Here is an 18,921-nt window from a genome sequence, read left to right as displayed (position 1 = left end):
CCGGGGCTGGCACTCCTCCAAGGAGGAGCCTCGACTTCTCCATCTGTTCAATGGGGATACTGCTACCAACTGCCTTCTGCAGAAGGGTCCATCTCTGGTCCCGCTGTGGGACTTTGGGCAAGTGCCACCTTGCTGGGCCTCAGCGAACCCACCGAAGCAGTAGCCCCTTGTTCCCGCCTAGCTCTCTCTCCCCGAGTCAGACAGGTCTGCCCACTTGGCTGGGTTGGGAGGGACTGGAAGGCCATGTGAGATGCCTGCTTTCAGGACATTCCTTACCTGGCACAGGATGAGATGAGGACAGGGGCCACCCTGGGTCCTCCCCTGGCTGGGTTTGGACAGCTGGACACCAGCTGGGCTGTCACACCGGGCTGGACTCCTGGCATCAGGTGACATAGCCGTGGGCCTTGGGGTGGTGGGTCTGGGCTCTCTCTGTGGGACAGGGAGCTGCCCTCAGTCTCCCCATCCGGGACTCTCACTGTCCCTCTCTGGTATGGCTCAGGCTCTGCACCCAGCCCACGTTTGCTGTGTAGCCTTAGGCAAGGCCGTGTCTTTTCTGGGCCCTGAGGCCGTTTCCAGACCAGATACCCCCGTGGTTCCTGATGAAGCCCTATGCAGAGGTGTGGGGGTCTCTGGCAGGGCTGGGATCACCTCTCAGGGCTTGTGACCTCCGGACTGAGGTGCGGTTCGAGCAACCCAGTGGGAGCGTGGTTCATGGACAAGCTCCCTGATTCCTGTCCTCACACCAGCCCACAGCTCTTGGGGGCCGCGGCCAGGAGCGCCATGGCTCGGGCGTGCGGGCTGGGCCTGCTGCTGGCGCTGCTGCTGCCCATGGTCAGCGCCTCCATGCCGGGCACCGTGGTCAGACTCAACAAGGCGGTGCTGAGCTCTGGTAAGAGACCTGCCGCTGGCCTGCCCCGCCTGTGTCTGTGCACGAGCGGGTGCACGTGGATCCGTGTCTGTACGTGTGTGTACAACCCTAAATGTGCGTGTGTATCTGTGAACTCAAAAGGCCCATGAGGACCCGGATGTGTCCCTGGCACCCCGCCCCCCGACAGTGCCCCACGCAGTGCCGCTCAACAAACATGTATTAAATGAATGCAGGAGTGGGAGTGTATGTCACGTCCACTCTGTGTGTGTGCACGCGTGATTGTGCGTGTAGGTCAGTTTGTGTGGCCACTTTTGCTTGTGTGTGTCTGCATGAGTTTGGAAATTCACTGCGATGTGCCCACGTAGGTACTTGAGTGTCGGGGAGGGCGCCTAACCGTGGGCATGTGTGCATGTGCCATGGCCTGGATGTGTGTGCAGGTGTGCTGCACACCTGGGTGAACAGGTGTGCGTGGGGGGTCTGTGTGCACATGTGTGCTGGGGAGAGGCTTGTCTGGCACAGCCCTGGAGGGAGAGTCCTAGATCCCCACTGGGCCCATAGTGAGAACCAGCCCATCTTTGGGCCCCTCTTGGGTGAGGCCTCTGTCCTATGTCTCTGCTCCATCTTTCCTGCCCCAGGCATCCCCTGGGGAGGGCACAATGAGGAAACCTAGGCCCAGGGAGGGACAAAAGCTGCCCCCAGGGAGGCTTTTGGGATCCCACAGAAGCTGAGTCAGGGGGAGAAATCAGAAGCTGTTTCCCCCAAGGCCAGACTAAACTCAGATTGCAGTGTGAGGGACTCAGGCGAGACAGTAGAAGGGACTTTCAGTGGCCCAGGTCACGAAGCAGTGAGACAGTGGCTCAGGGAAGCAGCAGGGTCCCCGGGGTGCACACACAGCCTCCTGGGACCTTGTATCCGGGCAGATGGGCAGGCAGTGAACGGGGTCAGTGACCCGTGTTAGAGTGTGACTGTCACATAGAGCTGTGAACGGATGACTGCAGGCAGGGATGTGAGGGCCATGCCTTCCGCTGGCCACCTACCCCCTGCTGTTCCTGCGTGAGCCTCCTTTGTCTCCGGAGAGCCCTCCCAGGTGCACCTGCCTGTGTTTGTTTTCAGTGGAAATCCAGCGGGACGTCCTCGCCCCACGCACCCCTTTCCAAGGCTGGCCAGGCGGCTTCTTAAGAGTGTCCTTCCAGTCCCATCCCGCAAACCCCAGTGTTCAAGCCCCGTGTCAGGAGAGTGCTGTAGATGGAGTCCAGAGGCCTGGGTGTCTCAGCTCAGCCACAGATGGTCAGGCTGGAGAGGGCATCGGGAGCAGAGAGACCGCTGCCTTAGGCTCCGGGGCTGGGGAAACTGAGGCCCAGGGACTTTCTGGGGTGCCACAGTGAGTCTGAGCAGAGTTCCGGCCTCTTGAGCTCTCATTTGCTGCTCCCTTCCAGCACCATTACCTCTCATGTTAATTCCACTTACGTTTAATTGTTTAATGAGCCTCTCCCTCGGCCCAGCAGCGCAGGTGAGGGAGGAAGTCCAGGGGCTTAGGAGCCAGAAGCCTTGGCCCAGATCTGGCTTCCCCTTGCCAGGAGGCCTCACCTCTCGGTAAACTGGGCAGTACTTCCGTCACAGAATTGTGAGGAACAGCAAGGCACTCAGAACAGTGTCTGGCACAAAGGGAGCACTGTAGAAGTGATACCATTGTTATCACAAAAACAAATAGCGCCAGTAAGAGCTAACGTTGTTGTTCATGGAGTCTTTACGAGGACCCTATGTGACGGGTACCATCATAATCATTGCAGATTTATAGGTGGGGAAACTGAGGCACAGAGTAGCCACAAAGATAGTGGGTAACAGAGCTGGGATTTGCACCCAGAATCTGAGGGACTCCAGAGTCCTCAGGCTCTGGCCCCCCAGGTCCCTCCAACCCCTACTCTACTGGGAAATGCTCCCTCTGCCTGGGGCCTCCGGGATGCTCCAGAGGAGGTGGGGTCCACCCAGAGTCTTGCAAAAGGACAGAGGATGTTACTGTTTTTGAGGAGGGGGTAGACAAGTAGGGTTTGGGGAGGTAGAAGTGAGAGAGGAAAGGCATGCCTTGCAGGGCCTCGTGTGAGTAGTGCACCCAAGGTGGGCCCATGGGGAGCCAACTGGCCTCCCATGTGCCCATGGACAAGCCCTCCCCTTGCAGCCTCTGAGTCCTCTCGGCCCAAGATGTGGGGCGGATGGTGGGTGATGCGGTCTCACTCGGTGGCTCCCTGGGGCAGCCTGACCTCCCCCTGCTCTGGCCCCACAGTGTCTGAAATCGGAAAAGCCCCTCTCCAGCGGGCCCTGCAGGTCACTGTTCCGTATTTCCTGGACCAGAGTGGAGAGGGGCTTCAGCCCACCAGGTGAGTGCTCCCGCCCTCCAGATAAGGTGCCCCTGTTGCCAGGTGAGTGCTCCCACCCACTGGGGAAAATGTTCTAGCCCTCTAGATGAGTACACTGTCTACAGGTGAGGGCTTCCCTCACCAGATGAGACACTCCCAGCCACTAGTGAGTGGTCACAAGAGGATTTGGGAGATGGGACCAAGGTGCAGACATGGGGGTCTGCTGCCTCTGAATTAGTAGATTCCAAGACTGTGGCTCCCGAGTCCCCAGAGCTGGCAAGACCCTCAGCTTGCTCCAAAAAGTAGGCCCTGAATTTAAACACGAGTCTGAGCCTAATCTACCCACCCGTGCCCCCCATAATGCATAGAGACTTAAAGGCAGAGGTAGGCAGTGGCATCTTGAACTCAGGGCCAATTGTCCCCATCCATGTGGGGACACAGATTCACTATTGCCAGATCTCTGGATTCCCAAGATAAGTCATACATATGTGTTTAAAATCTATCAAGTTTTGAATGATGGAAACTAATTAAAAATATTGAAAACACTGGGTGTGTAAAGAAGCAGCTGGCTTGGAGGCCCCCAGTTTGAGGCCCCTCGGGTGGGGCTGGAATGCTGCGCACGGCGTGGTTGGTAATGGCGGAGAACTGGGAACGACATAATACCCAACATCGAGGATCCCTAAATGACCTGCAGTCTGGCCACCCAACGGACATCACGAGGCTGTTTGAGATCAGCACTGAGGGTCCTTGTGTGTAGATGTGGGAACACACCCAGGATGGTTGTCGAGTGAAAAGAAGCAGGTTCCAGGTCGGCCTGTGTCCAAAGGAGAGTGGTAGAAAGACGTCACCCAAGTGCTAACAGTGCGAGTGTTTGAGGGTGGAGTGTTTTTTTGCATGTATGTGAGGAAGATTAGCCCTGAGCTAACATCTGTTGCCAATCTTTCTCTTTTTTGCCGAGGAAGATTGGCCCTGGGCTAACATCCGTGCCCATATTCCTCTTCTTGATATGGGACACCGCCACAGCATGGCTTCATAAGTGGTGCGTCAGTGCGCGCCCAGGATCCGAACTCTCGAACCCCAGGCTGCCGGAGTGGAGCGTGTGCACTTAACCACAACGCCACAGGACTGGTCCCAGAGGGTGGAGTTTTGATGTGACTCTTAAAATTTACACCATTTCGTAGTGTCTGAATTCCTACTCCCCCTCAACTACTGTGCAGGGGAAAAAATGACTTTCATTTAGGAAAAAAAGAAATCATAGGTTAGTTGGGAGTGCTTAGCAATCAGAACAGGCGGCTTTGAAGGGAGTGAGTTTCCTGTTGCTGGAGGGCTACAAGCCAAAGCTGTTGACTAGAATGCTATAGAGGGGATTTCTGCCTTTGGTGGATCACAAAGTCTTTCTTTTCCCACCTTCCCGTTTTCCAGACCTCTGTCAGAAACTAAAATCCCTCCGAGACCCGAGCAATCATCTCAACCAATTCCCACCCAATGCTGGGGTCCTCTCTGAGTCTTTTCCCTATTAGCTGGTTGTCCAACCACGGCTTGCATGCCCTCCTGTGTTGAAGAACTCACTACCTATTCCTCATCCCATGGTTCCAATTGTCAGAAAGTCCTTCTTTATAACACCAACAGTGTGGACGTGGCTCAGAGCACCCTCTCCAGAATTGATTCCATGGTTTCACAGGGGTCACCCTATCACCTCCATTCCCCCAACCCACAGGATCCAGATTCTGAATGTCCGTGTGTCCCGCCTCGACCTGAAATTCATTGCTGATTTGGGGGTACACTTGTTGGCAGCAGCCGATTTTACTTTCAAGGTCTTTCGGTGAGTGCCTCTCCTTTTCGGGGGCAGGAGGATTTTCAGGGATGCTCTGAGGGGCAGAGTGAGGGGAGGGGGTTAGCAATTCCCAGGACCTGCACTCAGGCCTCCAGACTCCCTGTCTAATGCCCTCCTTCCTGCCCTCCAGTGGAGGAGCGAGACAGGGAGAGAATTTCTGAGAACCCAGACCCTGCCCAACAGCTCTGCAGTTGGGCAGAGTCGTTTCATTTCTCCAACCCTCAGTTTCCTCCTCTGTAAAATAGGCTGGAACTTGGCAGCACGGCTACGAGGGTGGCGGCAAATGGATTCATCGCTGTAATTAAAATTACGTCCCCCCTTTCACAGCACAAGGAACACAGTAGGTGCTCAATACATGTAGCCATTGGAATTATTTCTGTGCATCAGTCACTTTACATGCTCTTAATTGTCAAACTATGAGCTGGGCACTCAGAGGGATATCTTATTTCAACTCCTCTGTCCTGACATGACCATTTTATGAGTGCTGACTGCCGGCCAGGCTCCAAGCAGGGTGTTTGCACACGACTACCTCATAGAAACTCAGCACAGCCCTGTGGGGTAGGGGCCACTCATCATATGTCCATTTTACGGAAGAGGAAACTGAAGCTGAGCGTGGGGAATGACCGGCCCAGGGTCTCGCAGTGAGAGAGTGCAGGGAGCCAGAGTTCCCGCCATCCGCTGCGACGTCTGTGACCCTGAGTGGAGTCTGGGGGGCTCCAGGCCTGCCCAACGTGGGGCCAGCTCATGCTGAGTGGGGGTCCTGCCTGTGTCAAGTGGAGGGCAGGCTCGGGCTGGGGGGGTTGTCGGGTCTCCCATTGGTCAAGGTTGGCTCTGCTGGGCGGTGCCCCTGGGGCTCAGGACTGGCATCCCTGCAGGATCCCAGAGCCCCTGGAACTGAGGCTGCCTGTGGTACTCCAGGCCGACGCCCGTGTGGCCCAGGGCTCCATTGGGACCCCCGTGGTCAGCATCTCCACGTGCTTCTCACTCTTCGACAATGCCATCGCGTTTGATGGCAGTAACAGGTGGGTGCCTGGTGAGGGCTGGGCCGTAGGAATCCCAGACACCACGGCCGTTTCTTGAGCTTCCCACTCAAGTCTTTGTCCAATCATCACAAGGGGCCTAAGAGACCCCCAGTATCACACCTGTTTTGTGGCTGAGGACATTGGGGCTCAGAGAGGGGCAGAGACTTGCCCGAGGTCACAGAGTGAGTGTGCAGCCAGAGCCCGTGTCCCCTCCACCCCCCACCCCGCACCACGTGACAATACACACTAGCCATTTGCATCCCACTTGGGGAGGGATTCTGGGCTGATGCTCCTGTTAAGGCCCTCAGAGGGCTGCCCCTTCCTGCAGAGATGGGGCGTCTGAGCCCCAGGGGGGCAGGGACCTGCCCAGCTCTCCCCGTGAGTCAGGTGGCCACTCGTGTCTGCATCTACAGCTAACAGCAGCTCCCGCCTCCAGAGCTGTGTACTGGGCGTGTTCTAGCCCTTCCTGAGCATCGAGCATTGCCTCAAGGTAGTCTTAGGAGGAAGGTGTGAGTATTTCCCCATTTTACAGGAGAACAAAAGAAGGTACAGAGCGGTTAAGTGACTTGTCTAAGGTCGCACAGCTGACAAACGGTGGAGCCAGGTTCAGGCCCCCACAGCCTGACTAACCCCACTGCTTGTGAATCCCCTGCATTACGTCTATACCTTCCCCCGTGTGGGCGGGGCTCATTGCGAGGCGGTTGAGCATTTTGGACCAGACTGTTACCCCAGAGAAGGGCTGAGTGTAAATCCATTCATACCTGTGTCCCACGACCACCCTGTGTAACTCACGACCCCTCACAGTCCTCACAGGCAGGGGCTGCTCCCGAAACGGAAGCCCTAAGGTTGATGGCATTAAAACCACGGATGCCATCCCCCCCGGCCCCGCCCAGGAGGCGATTCAGTGAGTGTGCGCTGTGGCTTGGATCAACGTTTTAGCAAACCAAGGGCCCGTAGTTTCCTAGGATCCCGGTTGAGAAACACCAACTTAGATCATCTCTCATCGTGCAGAGGGCACACTGATGCCCAGAGCCAGGAAAGGGACTAGGCATGCCACAGAGAACTGGAGTCCAAGCAGGAAGCACCATTGCCTCACTGGGCTCAGAGTGGCTACAATGCCACAGGCCAAGGACATGGCTGAGCTGGGCTTTTGCAGGGCCCTCTCTGTCTCCCCCAGGCCTGGCCCTGTTATCACTTCCAAACCTTGAGACCAATGACCTCTGCACTGAGGCTCAGTTTCTCGTCTGGGGGGACACTTGTGCCACACTGTGTCCAGCCCGTGGCAGGTGTGGAGTGGGCATCACTGGTCCCCGGCTGAGGGAGGGACTTCTCTCCCCGACTTGTGGCTTTGCCAAGTGGCTGGAACGTGTGGACCCAGTGCCCAGGACCTTTCTGTGTCTCTTCCTCAGCTCGACCCCCGCACTGCTGGTCCCACTGCAGCAGCACATCAACGCCGTCCTGCGCAACAAGGTGAGACCCTCCCGCGGACCCTCAGAAAGAGCGCGTCCGGAGCTCAGCAGGCAGGGTGAACAGACGGGGCGTTGCAGGCACAGGGAGCCTGGGATTTGTATTGCTCTTCTTTTTTTTTTTTTAGTAGAAGGCCCTTCACGGGGCTCCTCCAATTTTCCCACAAGGGCCGGGGAAGAGGCTGGGTGATGGTCCAGGGCGGTGATGGGGAGGCACAAACGAGGGCGGGTTGGGGGGTCACAGAGGAGGGAGGCTCGTCCTCTGGGGCCAGCCCCAATTCCCTGCTGGAGGGTGGGGTGAGGGCAGTGCTTTCAGGGGCCACATGACTTATGAAAAGGAGACAAAACGAGAGAGGACAAGGGCATGGGCACCAGAGCCAGAGGTGGCCTGGGTTTGAATCCTGGTTCCCCTCCTTCCCAGCTGTGAACCTTGAAAAAGGCACCCAACTCCCCTCTGCCCCCAAGTCCACATCTGTAACGCAGAGAGAGTAAACGTCCCCTGTGGGCTGATTCCGGGGGTCGAGGGCACTAACATCCACGAGACGTTTAGGACAGCGGTGGCAGAGGGAGCGCTGCTATTACCATTGCTACTTTTGCTCTTGTCACTAGCCACCTGTGGCTGATCTGGTGAGAGATGGTGCCCAGAGGCCGGGATCCCACTGCCGAGGGGAGCCATTTCTCCATCTCTGCCCCTCCCACCCGACCCCACCTCCTTTAAGGCGCAGTAGCAGAGACCAAATCGACCCACTGTGTGCCATCCCATGCCCCCCAGAGGGCTTCAGCATTCCATCCTGCAGATGAGAAACCTGAGGCCCGAGGGCTGAAGGCAGAACAGCCTCGCCGGGCCCAGCCTCCCCAGCTCTTGACTGGACAAGGCTGTGACCATCCCGGCCCTGCAGTTTCTCCTCCTCTGCCCCACCTCCTATCACACTGACCCAGCCTAATGTGTTTCTCTGGCTGCCCACTGTGCCCAGGAGAACTCCAGGCTCCCCGGCCTGGCTTGCTGCTCACTGCCCGCCTCCACCGCGGGTAGCGCCCTTCCACCAGCTGGCCCTCCGGGCCCTGAAGCAGCAGACCCCCTGCCTCCACTGCCCAGGCCCAGCTGTGGCCACCTCTGCTGCGTCCCACCGCCCCTGTTCTTTCCTCGATGCTCATGGGCCTCAGCTGCCCCTCTGAATCCCCAGTGCCGGGAGGGCGTGCCAGGAGATGCCCACTGGGTGCTGGAGGAAGGAAGAGATTCCAGGCCTTGGGGTGCGGGTTGGGAGAGGCTTCCAGACCGGGACCCTAGATCCGCCCACCTCGAGGGCCGTCCTAACCCAGTCTCCTCTGTGTCACCGCAGCTCTGCCTGAGTGTCTCCAGCCTGGTGCAGGGCCTCAACGTCCACCTGGGCACGTTAATTGGTGAGACCTGGGGGCCCAGGGGGAGGGGGCTGGGGCCTCGGAGACCCTCTGGGCCCCCAAGACCCTTCAAAGACCCACATCTCTGCATCAGGGGCCACCTGTGGGAGGTCAATCCAAATTCTAGAATCAAGTCTTAAATGTTTAGGGCCGGCCCCGTGGCTTAGCGGTTAAGTGCGCGCGCTCCGCTGCTGGCGGCCTGGGTTCGGATCCCGGGCGCGCACTGACGCACCGCTCCTCCAGCCATGCTGAGGCCGCGTCCCACAGACAGCAACTAGAAGGATGTGCAACTATGACATACAGCTATCTACTGGGGCTTTGGGAAAGAGAAAAAAAAAAAGTCTTAAATGTTTAGTGCACGTGTGTATGTTTGTGTGTGTGTGTAGGGGGACTACGCTCAGTTTGCTGTTGCCTCCTCCCCCACCTGGAGATTCAGACACCCCATTTTCCCCTGGTTTTGTTCCCATGTCTCCCACATTTTTTGCCTGACTCCCTACCCCCCCGCCCCACACTTTCAGGGCTCAGGCCCTTATATTCCATTTCCTCCTGGATACCTCCTCCTGGAGGTCCCGCGGGCTCCTCTGACTCAGCATGTCCTTGACAGAACTCAAGCTCTTCTGCTCCCGGGTGCCCCTGCTCCTGTTTCCCTTCCAGGGGTCACCCACCATCCCACAGGGGCCCAGGGTTGAGGCTCCCCCTCCTCTCCATCTCCCATCAGGCTCTTTCCACCTCTGATTTTTCCGGGGGTCCTCATTATCCAAGGAGTCCTAGGAGTAACCTAGGAGAAGGCCACAGTCCTAGGCTAATACCCTTAGAAGCAGACCCTGAGACGAGGGTTTTAGTAAGTGGTTCAAATGGGAGGTGGTCCTGGGGGCGCTGGTTGGGGAGGGGAGCAGTGAGGCCGGCGAGGAATGTGTGTTAACGAGCAGGCACTATTGTGGGAACTGGGGCTCCCTCCCGTTAGGGAGCTCTTGGAGACTGAATAGGACATGCCTAGCATCCCACCCAGGGCAGGGCAGGAGCTGGGGTCTCTATCCGCCAACTCCCCTCAGCCGTTGGCCACCTCCCCACCGCCCTGCACACCTTCCTCCATCATGCAGATGGATCCCAGGTACTTGCAGCTGCTCGGCATAGCCCACTTAGAACTGTGGCCACAGTGGCCTCCTGAACAAGGCTCGATCAGGACTTCGTCTTACAACACAAAACTAAAAGCTATGAAAGTAGGCTGACTTCATCTTCTTTTTAGCAGCATTTAGCAATATTTAAGAACTACACTGGCAATTACCCACCCATTCCCAGGATGATCAAAAAATGCATCCTCTGTTGATTTGGGGGGTGATATTTTCTTGGTGAGCCCTGAGCGTAATCAGGGGCTTCCTCTGTTTTTTCACAAGCCTGTTCCGAAGCTGCTCCTGTTTGAAGCACACTTTTCCTATCCGACGGCATGGCCTGGGGTTCTGGGGTTTCTCCCATGCCACCGTCCCTGACTGTGGAGGCCAGAGCTGTGGACTGTGGCAGCTGGACTTTGCAATCGGTTGGCTTTGCGCTTGAGTCAGAGTTTACATCTTCCTCTCACACAGCGTGGGACGGGTGTGTGAGGTGTGGGGGCAGGAGGCGTGGCAGCACGCTGGTGTTAGGCCAGGAGGGATGTCTGGCAGGGTCCACATTTATCCCTGGTGGGTTCCTTAGTGATATTTTCATATCAGGGTAGCTTTGGCTTTCTTGTACAAACTTTTAACAACAGTCCTGTGAGGTGGCATCCTTATCCCCAATTTATAGACGGAAGTCAGAGGCTCCAAGTCTAAAATCCTCAGCATGGTGCTCACAGCCCGCCATGATCTGACACCCTGGTTTTCTCCGATTCACACGTCCACTCAATGCTCTGCCTACACTTCACAGCCAGCTCAAAGTCACCTCGTCTGGGGAACATTCCTTGATTTCCCCCACTCCCCTCACTGCCCTAACCCCCCTGCTACCTTAACAGGAGGCCCTAAGTAGCCAAGGAAACTGGACTTGGTATCCAAGAACATGAGTTTGAATTATGGCCCTCTTGCTCACCTGCTGTGTGACCTTAGGGAAGTCACTCCATCTCTCTGAGCCTAACCATTCAAAAAATAGGGATCAAAATTCCTATTTCTCCTGTGTGTTGCTACAAGACAGTGCAGGTTAAGTGCCTGGCGTACAACAGGCTCAATGTACGTCCCTCCCTTCTTCCTCAGTGGGGTTTTCTCCATCAAGATGCCTTGAGATTGCCTTCATACCAAAGACCAGCTTTTGCTCTTGTCTTTGAGGAATTAAAGAAGTCTAGCAAAGGAAAGCTAAGTGTCCAGCCCCAGGGGACTGTTTGCAGGAGCCATGTACACCTAGAGCATGGGGCGACAGGAGCCGTCAAAAAGCCTGGTTTCAAGGAGCATTTAATCACCGAGCAACACGCCTGGCAAAATACAGTAGAATAAAAGCGAATATTTACCGTAGTGTTATTAGCCCCATTTTACAGATGAAGAAACTGAGGCAGTCTTCCTTGAGAGCTGTGCTCCTAACTAAGCTATGAGGCCACTCTGTAAAGACAAAGAGAAGGACAGGAAGCTCTATAGAGCTCCACTCCAGCTGTACTGAGAGAGAGAGAAAGAGAAGTTTATCTCTGCATAAGAAAATACTGAAAAAGAAAGAAATTTGAGATTCTGGGTTATATTTTTTCATCTTTTAAAATTTTTCTGTACTTCCACAATGACTATGTACTATTATTTTAAAATTCTTAATGTTTTTATTCATTTTTAAAACATACAGTGATTCTCCCTTTTTAGTGTCCAGTTCTGTGAGTTTTGACAAATGCATGCAGTTGTGTAACCACCACCACACTCAGGATACAGAGCATCCCACCAGCCCCTAAAATCCCTTTGAGCTGCCCCCTTTTCCCACCCCAATCTTAAACAACCACTGATCTGTAGAAATGAAATCATACTCTATTGCTTTTACAATCATAAGAAGTTTCTAAAATATTAGGGAAAATAAAATTAAATACAGAAGAGACAGAAAATCAGACAGAAACCTGAATGGACACAGACACAGACACCACACAGACACACACACAGACACATACATACACACAGACACACACACACAGACACACACAGAGACACACACAGACACACATATACAGACACACACAGACACAGACACAAACACACACACAGACACACACACTGGAACCTTGGTTATCCAGAGCCTTGGGGGGAGGAGCTGTTGCTAAGCACTGGGTTTTCCTGACGGTGGGGTTTCCTCATCTGCCACGCCATCTAGCTGTGTCCAGGGGTGTGGTTCCCACAAGTGACTCACCCTTTCCCACCACCCCAATCAGAATCTTCTGAGCCTTGAAGGAACCCACCTTAGAGGAACCAGGCTCTCAGCTGCGCCTCCCTGAGAGGGCCCTAAGAGTCTGTGGGGGAGCCGGACTGCCCTCTCCGCAGTGAATGGCCCCAGGGGCGTGTGCCTTTTGAGTTCCTGTAGGAGGCAGGGTGATTCGGTGGAGGGAGCGTAGGTTTGGAGTCAGGGGGACCAGGTATACGATCCTGGGCACAGCTGAGCTCACTAAACTGGGTGTGTGTGTGAGTGTGTGTGTGTGTGTGTGTGTGTGTGTGTGTAAAGTGGGCTCTTAACCTCACAGGGCTGTGGTGAGGATGGAACAAGACAGTGTAAGTCACATGTCTGGACCTTGAGAAACGTGAGCTCTGTGCTTTTTCTGTGGTTCCTTCTTCCTTTTGTCTGGGGTGTTTGTGCCTAGAGTGACACTTATCTTTCCTTCTAGTTTGGGGTCTCTAGTCTTCCACTGATTGGGAAAGCAGAAACCCACTGTTAGAATTGTGTCTAAACTAAGAGTTGATAGGCTGTGAGTGGTTGAACCTTGGGTGTGTGCACTTTGCAACTCAAATTTGCTGGCTCAGAGGCCTTTTCCTCCCTTTCGTTTCTTGGCCTGGCCTGGTTCACCACGGCAGTCAGATAACTGAGTTTTCGGGATAGATGAGGCATTGGCAGATAATGCCAAGCATGCCGACTTTTCCTCTTCATTCTGGGCTCATTTAGGCCTCACCCCTGTGGGTCCCGAGTCGCAGATTCGCTACTCCATGGTCAGTGTGCCCAGCATCACTGACGACTACATCTCCTTGGGTCTCAACGTAAGTGCCACCTTGTCAGCCCAGAGCTGGGGTCTTGTTGCCTCTGGGGTCCTTGGTGTCCTGGAAGATTCCTAAAGGAGCAGGGGAACTGAGGGGAGAGGAGCTGGAATGGCATTCCGGGGGGAGCATGGCACACAGGCAAAGGTGTGACGCTGGACAACGTGTGGCATCTTGGGGTGGGCAGCATGTCAGAGCCCAGGTTCTGTGACGAGTCACCCTCTATTGAGACCCTGCTGCTTTTCTCCCTCTCCCCCCTCCCCCCAGGCTATTCTCCTCCTGCTGGGCAAGCCCATCGTCCTGCCCGTGGATGTCACCCCCTTCACACTGCCACAGCATGTGGGCACCGACGGTGCCATGGCAACCGTGGGCCTCTCCCAGGACCTGTTTGACTCTGCCCTCCTGCTGCTGCAGAAGGCTGGTGCCCTCAACCTGGACATCACGGGGCAGCTGGTGAGGGCTGGACCTGCTGCCCAGGGCATGTGGGGTGGGCGCACCCTGTGGCCCAGCCTGGGGAGACCCCACAGAAGCCAAATCGTGGGTGGGTGGGTGGGAGAGCTGGAGCTTTGGGGCCACAGGGTGGCTGACACAGGAAAGGTTAGATGGGGGTCGTGGGGAGGCAAGAGGTTGTGTAGCTTGGGGAGCGGCAGCCCTAAAACCCATCATGGCGGGGGCGCGATTTCAGAATTCAGATGACAACCCGCTGAACACCTCCGTGCTGGGCCGGCTCATCCCCGAGGTTGGTGACATTTCTGGCCATTCCAGTGGCTGAGACCAGGAGTGGGGCGGGAGGCTCTCTGGGCTGTGGGATCTCTGCTGGCTTCTATCTGTCCCGCGTGGGGTTCGGCCCCTGCCCTTATGTCTGCGTCTCCTCCATCTCAGGATGGCCCCTCCTTCCGCCCAGACATTACACCATCGTCTCCTCGCTAGGCCTTTGCCTAAGCAGTGCCCTCTGCCTGGAGAGCCTTTTCTGCTTCCTTTCCCTTAACCATCTTCAAGACCAAGCTCAGAGATCACCTCCTGCGGGAGGGCCAAACCTGTGTTCTGGTCCAGGGGCCTCCTTGAGCTCCCATGGCCCCTGAGCTTCCCTCCCTCCCAGCACAGATGGTGCAGGCTGTGCCTGTCTCCGTACCTACCACCCTTCAGACTGGGCATCCCCGAGGGCAGAGGCCTGGGGGGATCCACCCCTGTGCCCAGTCATGTGCAAACGGTGGCTTGCTCAGCGTCTGAGGAATGGGGAGAAGAGAGCCCACCCAGCCTTTGCCCCCAGGTGCCCTCCTCTCTCTCCCCTTCTGCTTCACCAGGTGGCACGCCAGTTCCCAGAGCCTATGCCTGTGGTGCTCAAGGTGCGGCTGGGTGCCAAGCCCGTGGCCACACTCCGTGCCAACAACGCCACACTGCAGCTACAGCCTGTCGTGGAGGTCCTAGCTCCAACCTCCAACTCGGCTTTCCAGTCGCTCTTCTCCCTCGATGTGGTGAGTGAGGTGGGCTGGGTGGGGCTGGCCAGGAGTGTGGGTGACTCTCAACACCTCACTTCCCCCCACACTCGCCTTTACTGGCTTGTGGGGGGTCCCCAAGGGCAGGGTCCTGGTCTGTCTTATTCACACTGTGTTCCCAGTGCTCCCCCGGCTGCTCCACAAACACCTGAGTGAGTGGGTGCATGGGTGGGAGGCAAGGGTAGCTCCCGTGTGGCTCTGTGCCCTTTGACCCTGCTTTCCGTACACACCCAGGTAGTGAACCTGAGCCTCCAGCTCTCCGTGTCCAAGGTGAAGCTTCAGGGGACCACGTCTGTGCTGGGGTGAGCAAGGCCTGCTGGACCCAGCAGCCTCAGTGTGTTCCTCTGTGCAATGGGCCCAAGACCATCCATCATAGCATCAGTCAGAGGAGCCTGGGATGCAGCAGAGGTGGGGGCACTAGGCCCTTCCCTAACCCTCCTGCTTCTCTCTCAGGGCCGTCCAGCTCAGCGTGGCCTCCTCCAACGTGGGCTTCATTGACGTGAGTATGGAGCTGGGGTCTCCAGAGCCGCCCTCACTGGGTGGGGCAGGCCTTGAGCCCGGGGAGGGGTGCATGTGCTGTATGTGCCACCCTAACCAGGCTTCCTCCCGGGTGCTCAGGGACAGCGGTCAGTCAGCGGGGACAGTCTGTCTTTCCCAGGCTGCCTGGCTGCTGGTCAGCCGGTCAGTAGCCTCAGTTCCTCAGTGGGGTCACTCAGTCGGTCTGCCCGTCACTCTGCCTGTGGTCGATGACTCATTAGCCCAAGAGTCACTGAGTCCCCTGGTCAATTGGACATGCAGCGTCCGGCAGGGTCAGCTGCTCCTTCAGTCACATGATGTGGCTGGGCCACCAGCCGCCACACATCCGTCTGTCGGTTGGCCCATCAGTCAGTATGTCCCATCGCTCTGTCCACGGTCAGTCCATCTGTCCGATGGTCAGCGCCAAGAGGGCAGCCAGTCACCTGGCGTCAGGCGGGCACCAGTCACCTGTTGGTTGCACAGCAAGTGTCAGTCACTCAGGTGCTGGTCTCAGCCTCCCCTCAGGCTTGTGGCTCCTGGGTGCCTGGTGCTCAGAAGGCTGCCCCAGCCCAGGGGAGCTGGGCTTTGCTTGAAGCCAGGACAGGGGTGACCTGCCCTCCCCCTCCCCTGTGCCTCTGCCGTCTGTGTGTCTGTGTGCTCATGTGTGGCCGCCTGTCCCTCTCTCCCGGCCTCCCTGGGGTGGGCCTATGGTCCCCCATCTCCCTGTCTCCATGGCTGTAGACGGATCAATTTCACGCACTCATGGGCACCGTGTTCGAGAAGCCTCTGCTGGACCACCTCAATGGTGAGCCCTGCCTTCCACCCCAGTGTGGACCCCTGGCCCCCTCCTGCCCTGCACCTGTTCCAGGCTTGATCCCCGTCCCCTTCCCACCTCCCAGGCTCGGAGGCTAAGGGGGTGGCCTCTGGAGTCCAGCTGCCTGTGTGTGTGTCTGTTTAGCAGCTGTACGATCTTAGTTAAGTTCCTTTCTCTCCCTGAGCCTCAGCTTTCCCTTCTGTAAAGTGGGTATAATAACATTGGCTCCCACCTCCTGGGTGTCTGTGGAACTCAGTGCCACAATGCACATGAGGACATCAGCACAGGGCTGGCTCCAGGTGGTGCTCCGTGACCGCCTCCCGGTTAAACTTGACTTCTCCTTTCCACCTGCAGCTCTCTTGGGCATGGGGATTGCCCTCCCCAATGTGGTCAACCTCCACTACATCACTCCTGAGGTCTTTGTCTACGAGGTGAGAGCCTTTGGGTGTGATCAGAGGGGTCTCCCCCACCCTTGGAGGGAGGCTGGACTCAGTGAGGCAGGGGGCCCTCTCTCCTTCCCTCCCTAGTGCAGGCAGCAGTGTCTCAGGTCAGCCAGGCCTGGGGCTCCCCCTGCTCCTGCCAAGACCACACCATGAATCCTTAGCTGCAACGAGATGGAAAATTCGGGATGTCAAGAGACATTGGTGCGAGGGGTTCACTCACCCTTTAGTCCTCATCGAATGTCACACGAGGCCACACTCAGGGGATTCAGGCCTTCCAGTGTCCCATGATCTGTGCGCTGGGAGAGGCACGGCCCTTTGGTGTTGGGGGAGGATGGCCGAGGGGCTCCTTCCAGCTTTGTACACAAACCCCTGCAGGCTGGAGGGAGGGAGGGGTTCCTGGCCCTACTAAAATCGCTTTCCCTGGAGCAGAAGCTGTGGGCGCAGGGTGAAATTCAGTCACCACTGCCCCGGGTGAGATCCTAAACTTCCTTGTTTCACCTGGGATATAAAAGCATAACATTCTTCCTAATTCATGCAGCTAGACATACATAGGACAGAAGCTTAATCAAGATCCCTCGAGCCCATCGTCTGCGTGTTAGTCACACCCCCAGTGGGACTCGCTGGTGTCTTTCCAGGGAGGATGTCCTGGTTGCTTAAGAACTGTGGTCCTACGGCAACTGGGTGATCCACCCCCGCAAGAAGGAACAACTGGCACACGTCAGAGCCAGGGCTGTTACCATGAATTTCCCCAAGACCCTCCCCAAACAGGTGCGGTCAGGGCTGACCCACATTGGCACTCACAAATCCTGCCAACTGGATCCGGAGTCAAAGGTCCCTAGATCAGCGCTGTCTGATAGAACTTTCTGGAAGGATGGAAATCTGCACTATCCAACGCAGTAGCCACTATCAGCCACTGGGCATATGTGGCTATTAGGCACTTGAAATGTGTACACTGCAACTGATGAGCTGAATTCTAAATTTTATTTAATTGTAATTAATTTAAATGTGATTAGCTGCATGTGGTAATGGCTACTGTATTGGACCACATATGAGCTGCACACGGGCAGGAACTGGGTCTGGCTTGTTCTCTGCTAGGTCTCCAGCATCTGGCACAGGCCTTGGCTCATAGTAGAGGCTCAGTGAAGATTTGTTGAATAAATGAATGAATGAATGAAAGATCAGCAGGCCCCCGGGACTTTTCTGCAGTGCAGTGTGGGGGGGGGGGTGCCTGACTCTGCTGGGGAGACTTGGACTTGGAGAAAATACTCGATGGTTCTGGACTCCCAGTCATAAAACAGCAATGGTACCAACTGTGTACGGAGCATGCATCAAAGGCCAGGCCCACGCTGAGTGCTCTGCCTACGTGGTCTTCCTGCATCCTCGTACCAGCCTTGAGAGGTGGGTGCTGTTACCAACCACAAGTGACGGAGCAGGAAACTGAGGCCCAGAGAGGCAAAGGACCGTCCTCAGGACACACAGCAAGAGTGGCAGAGGATGAACTCAGAGTCAGGCTGATGGGGTGGCTGGGGGTCCTACTGGTCCTCGTGTGGCCTCTCACCTGGCCCATGGTTTTTTTTGCCCTTCAGGGCTACGTTGTGATATCCAGCGGACTCTTCTACCAGCGCTGAGGCGGGACCACTGGGAGGGCTAAGAGTGGGCCAGCTTGCTGCTCTGGGGAACTTCTTGTCTCAAGCCACTTGGGAAACTGAGGCAAAGCCATACTTAGTCATCACCAGCAAGCCGGACGGCCCAGCCAAGCTGTTTAATCTTCACTGAGAGCCTGGGTTCCCCTCCCTCACTTCCCATCCCTTCTCTTCCCCTTCCTCTCCCACCGTTCCCTTACCTCCCCCTTCCATCCTCCATCCCCTTCCTGTGGGGAGCAGATGGCTCCTCCAGACTGTGCAGACCTGTTCCCTCTTGCATTAAACATCTTCTCTTGAGCTGCAACTTCCAGCCAGGCCCTGTGAACTCTTTGCATACCTGAGGCCAGTGGCCTGCATGCAGTCCGTGGGTCCTGTCTGTCCCTGGAGCCACCAAAGCCTCCTCGGAAAAGATGTGGCCACATCTCTGTTGACCATATCTGTCGAGTCCATCACCTCCTTGCCCAGGGGACTCATATTTTGAAAGAGGACCCTGGAGCGCAATACAGACAAGTTGAGAGTCACAAATGCCATGGTGGCACTTTAGGCACCGTGCCCTCACCTGGTGGCATTTCTTCTCCTCAGTGTCACATCCCATCTTATTCCTGGGCCTCATGATAGCCCTGCGAGGCAGGCAGGCAGGGTGTGGAGTTCCATTTCACAGATGCGGGGACTGAGGCCCAGCGAGGAGATGGCTGGGCCCAGAGTCTCAGAGCTGGATGGTGGCAGATCCCCAGGACTGCGACCTTCCTAGCATCCAGGCAGAAGGTGCCCACTTCCCTCTTCCATTCTCACCTGCAGTTTGTCCTTGGGTCACGAGCCTCAGGTGACAGGGCGCTCACTACCTTCTCCAGCAGTTTCTCACCTTTGGTTCACTCAGGTCACGAGCAAGTTTCTTGCT

At 56.4% G+C, this 18,921-nt stretch overlaps 1 protein-coding gene across 1 annotated transcript; it reads left to right on the top strand.

Annotated features, from left to right (window-relative positions):
* Nucleotides 1-780: 780 nt before the first annotated feature.
* Nucleotides 781-18,008, top strand: BPIFB2 (BPI fold containing family B member 2). Its single transcript, XM_004442471.3, has 15 exons — nt 781-889; nt 3,150-3,243; nt 4,940-5,044; nt 5,932-6,078; nt 7,488-7,548; nt 8,885-8,945; nt 13,023-13,114; nt 13,379-13,564; nt 13,797-13,850; nt 14,416-14,586; nt 14,842-14,909; nt 15,061-15,106; nt 15,865-15,928; nt 16,292-16,368; nt 17,967-18,008. The coding sequence occupies exons 1-15, from the start codon at nt 781-783 to the stop codon at nt 18,006-18,008; spliced, it is 1,377 nt and encodes a 458-aa protein (XP_004442528.2).
* Nucleotides 18,009-18,921: the final 913 nt, after the last annotated feature.

The sequence above is a fragment of the Ceratotherium simum genome, chromosome 21, assembly GCF_057802395.1.
Source record: "Ceratotherium simum simum isolate JZ-2026a chromosome 21, ASM5780239v1, whole genome shotgun sequence".
Lineage (NCBI taxonomy): Eukaryota > Metazoa > Chordata > Mammalia > Perissodactyla > Rhinocerotidae > Ceratotherium > Ceratotherium simum.
This window is presented reverse-complemented; position numbering and strand designations above follow the sequence as displayed.

Excerpts from the sequence above, each read along its gene's own strand:
- BPIFB2 (XM_004442471.3), top strand. The coding sequence starts at position 781 with ATGGCTCGGGCGTGCGGGCTGGGCCTGCTGCTGGCGCTGCTGCTGCCC. Across the intron at positions 890-3,149 it reads CAAGGCGGTGCTGAGCTCTG|TGTCTGAAATCGGAAAAGCC; the intron begins GTAAGAGACCTG and ends CTGGCCCCACAG. Across the intron at positions 13,565-13,796 it reads TGGACATCACGGGGCAGCTG|AATTCAGATGACAACCCGCT; the intron begins GTGAGGGCTGGA and ends GCGCGATTTCAG.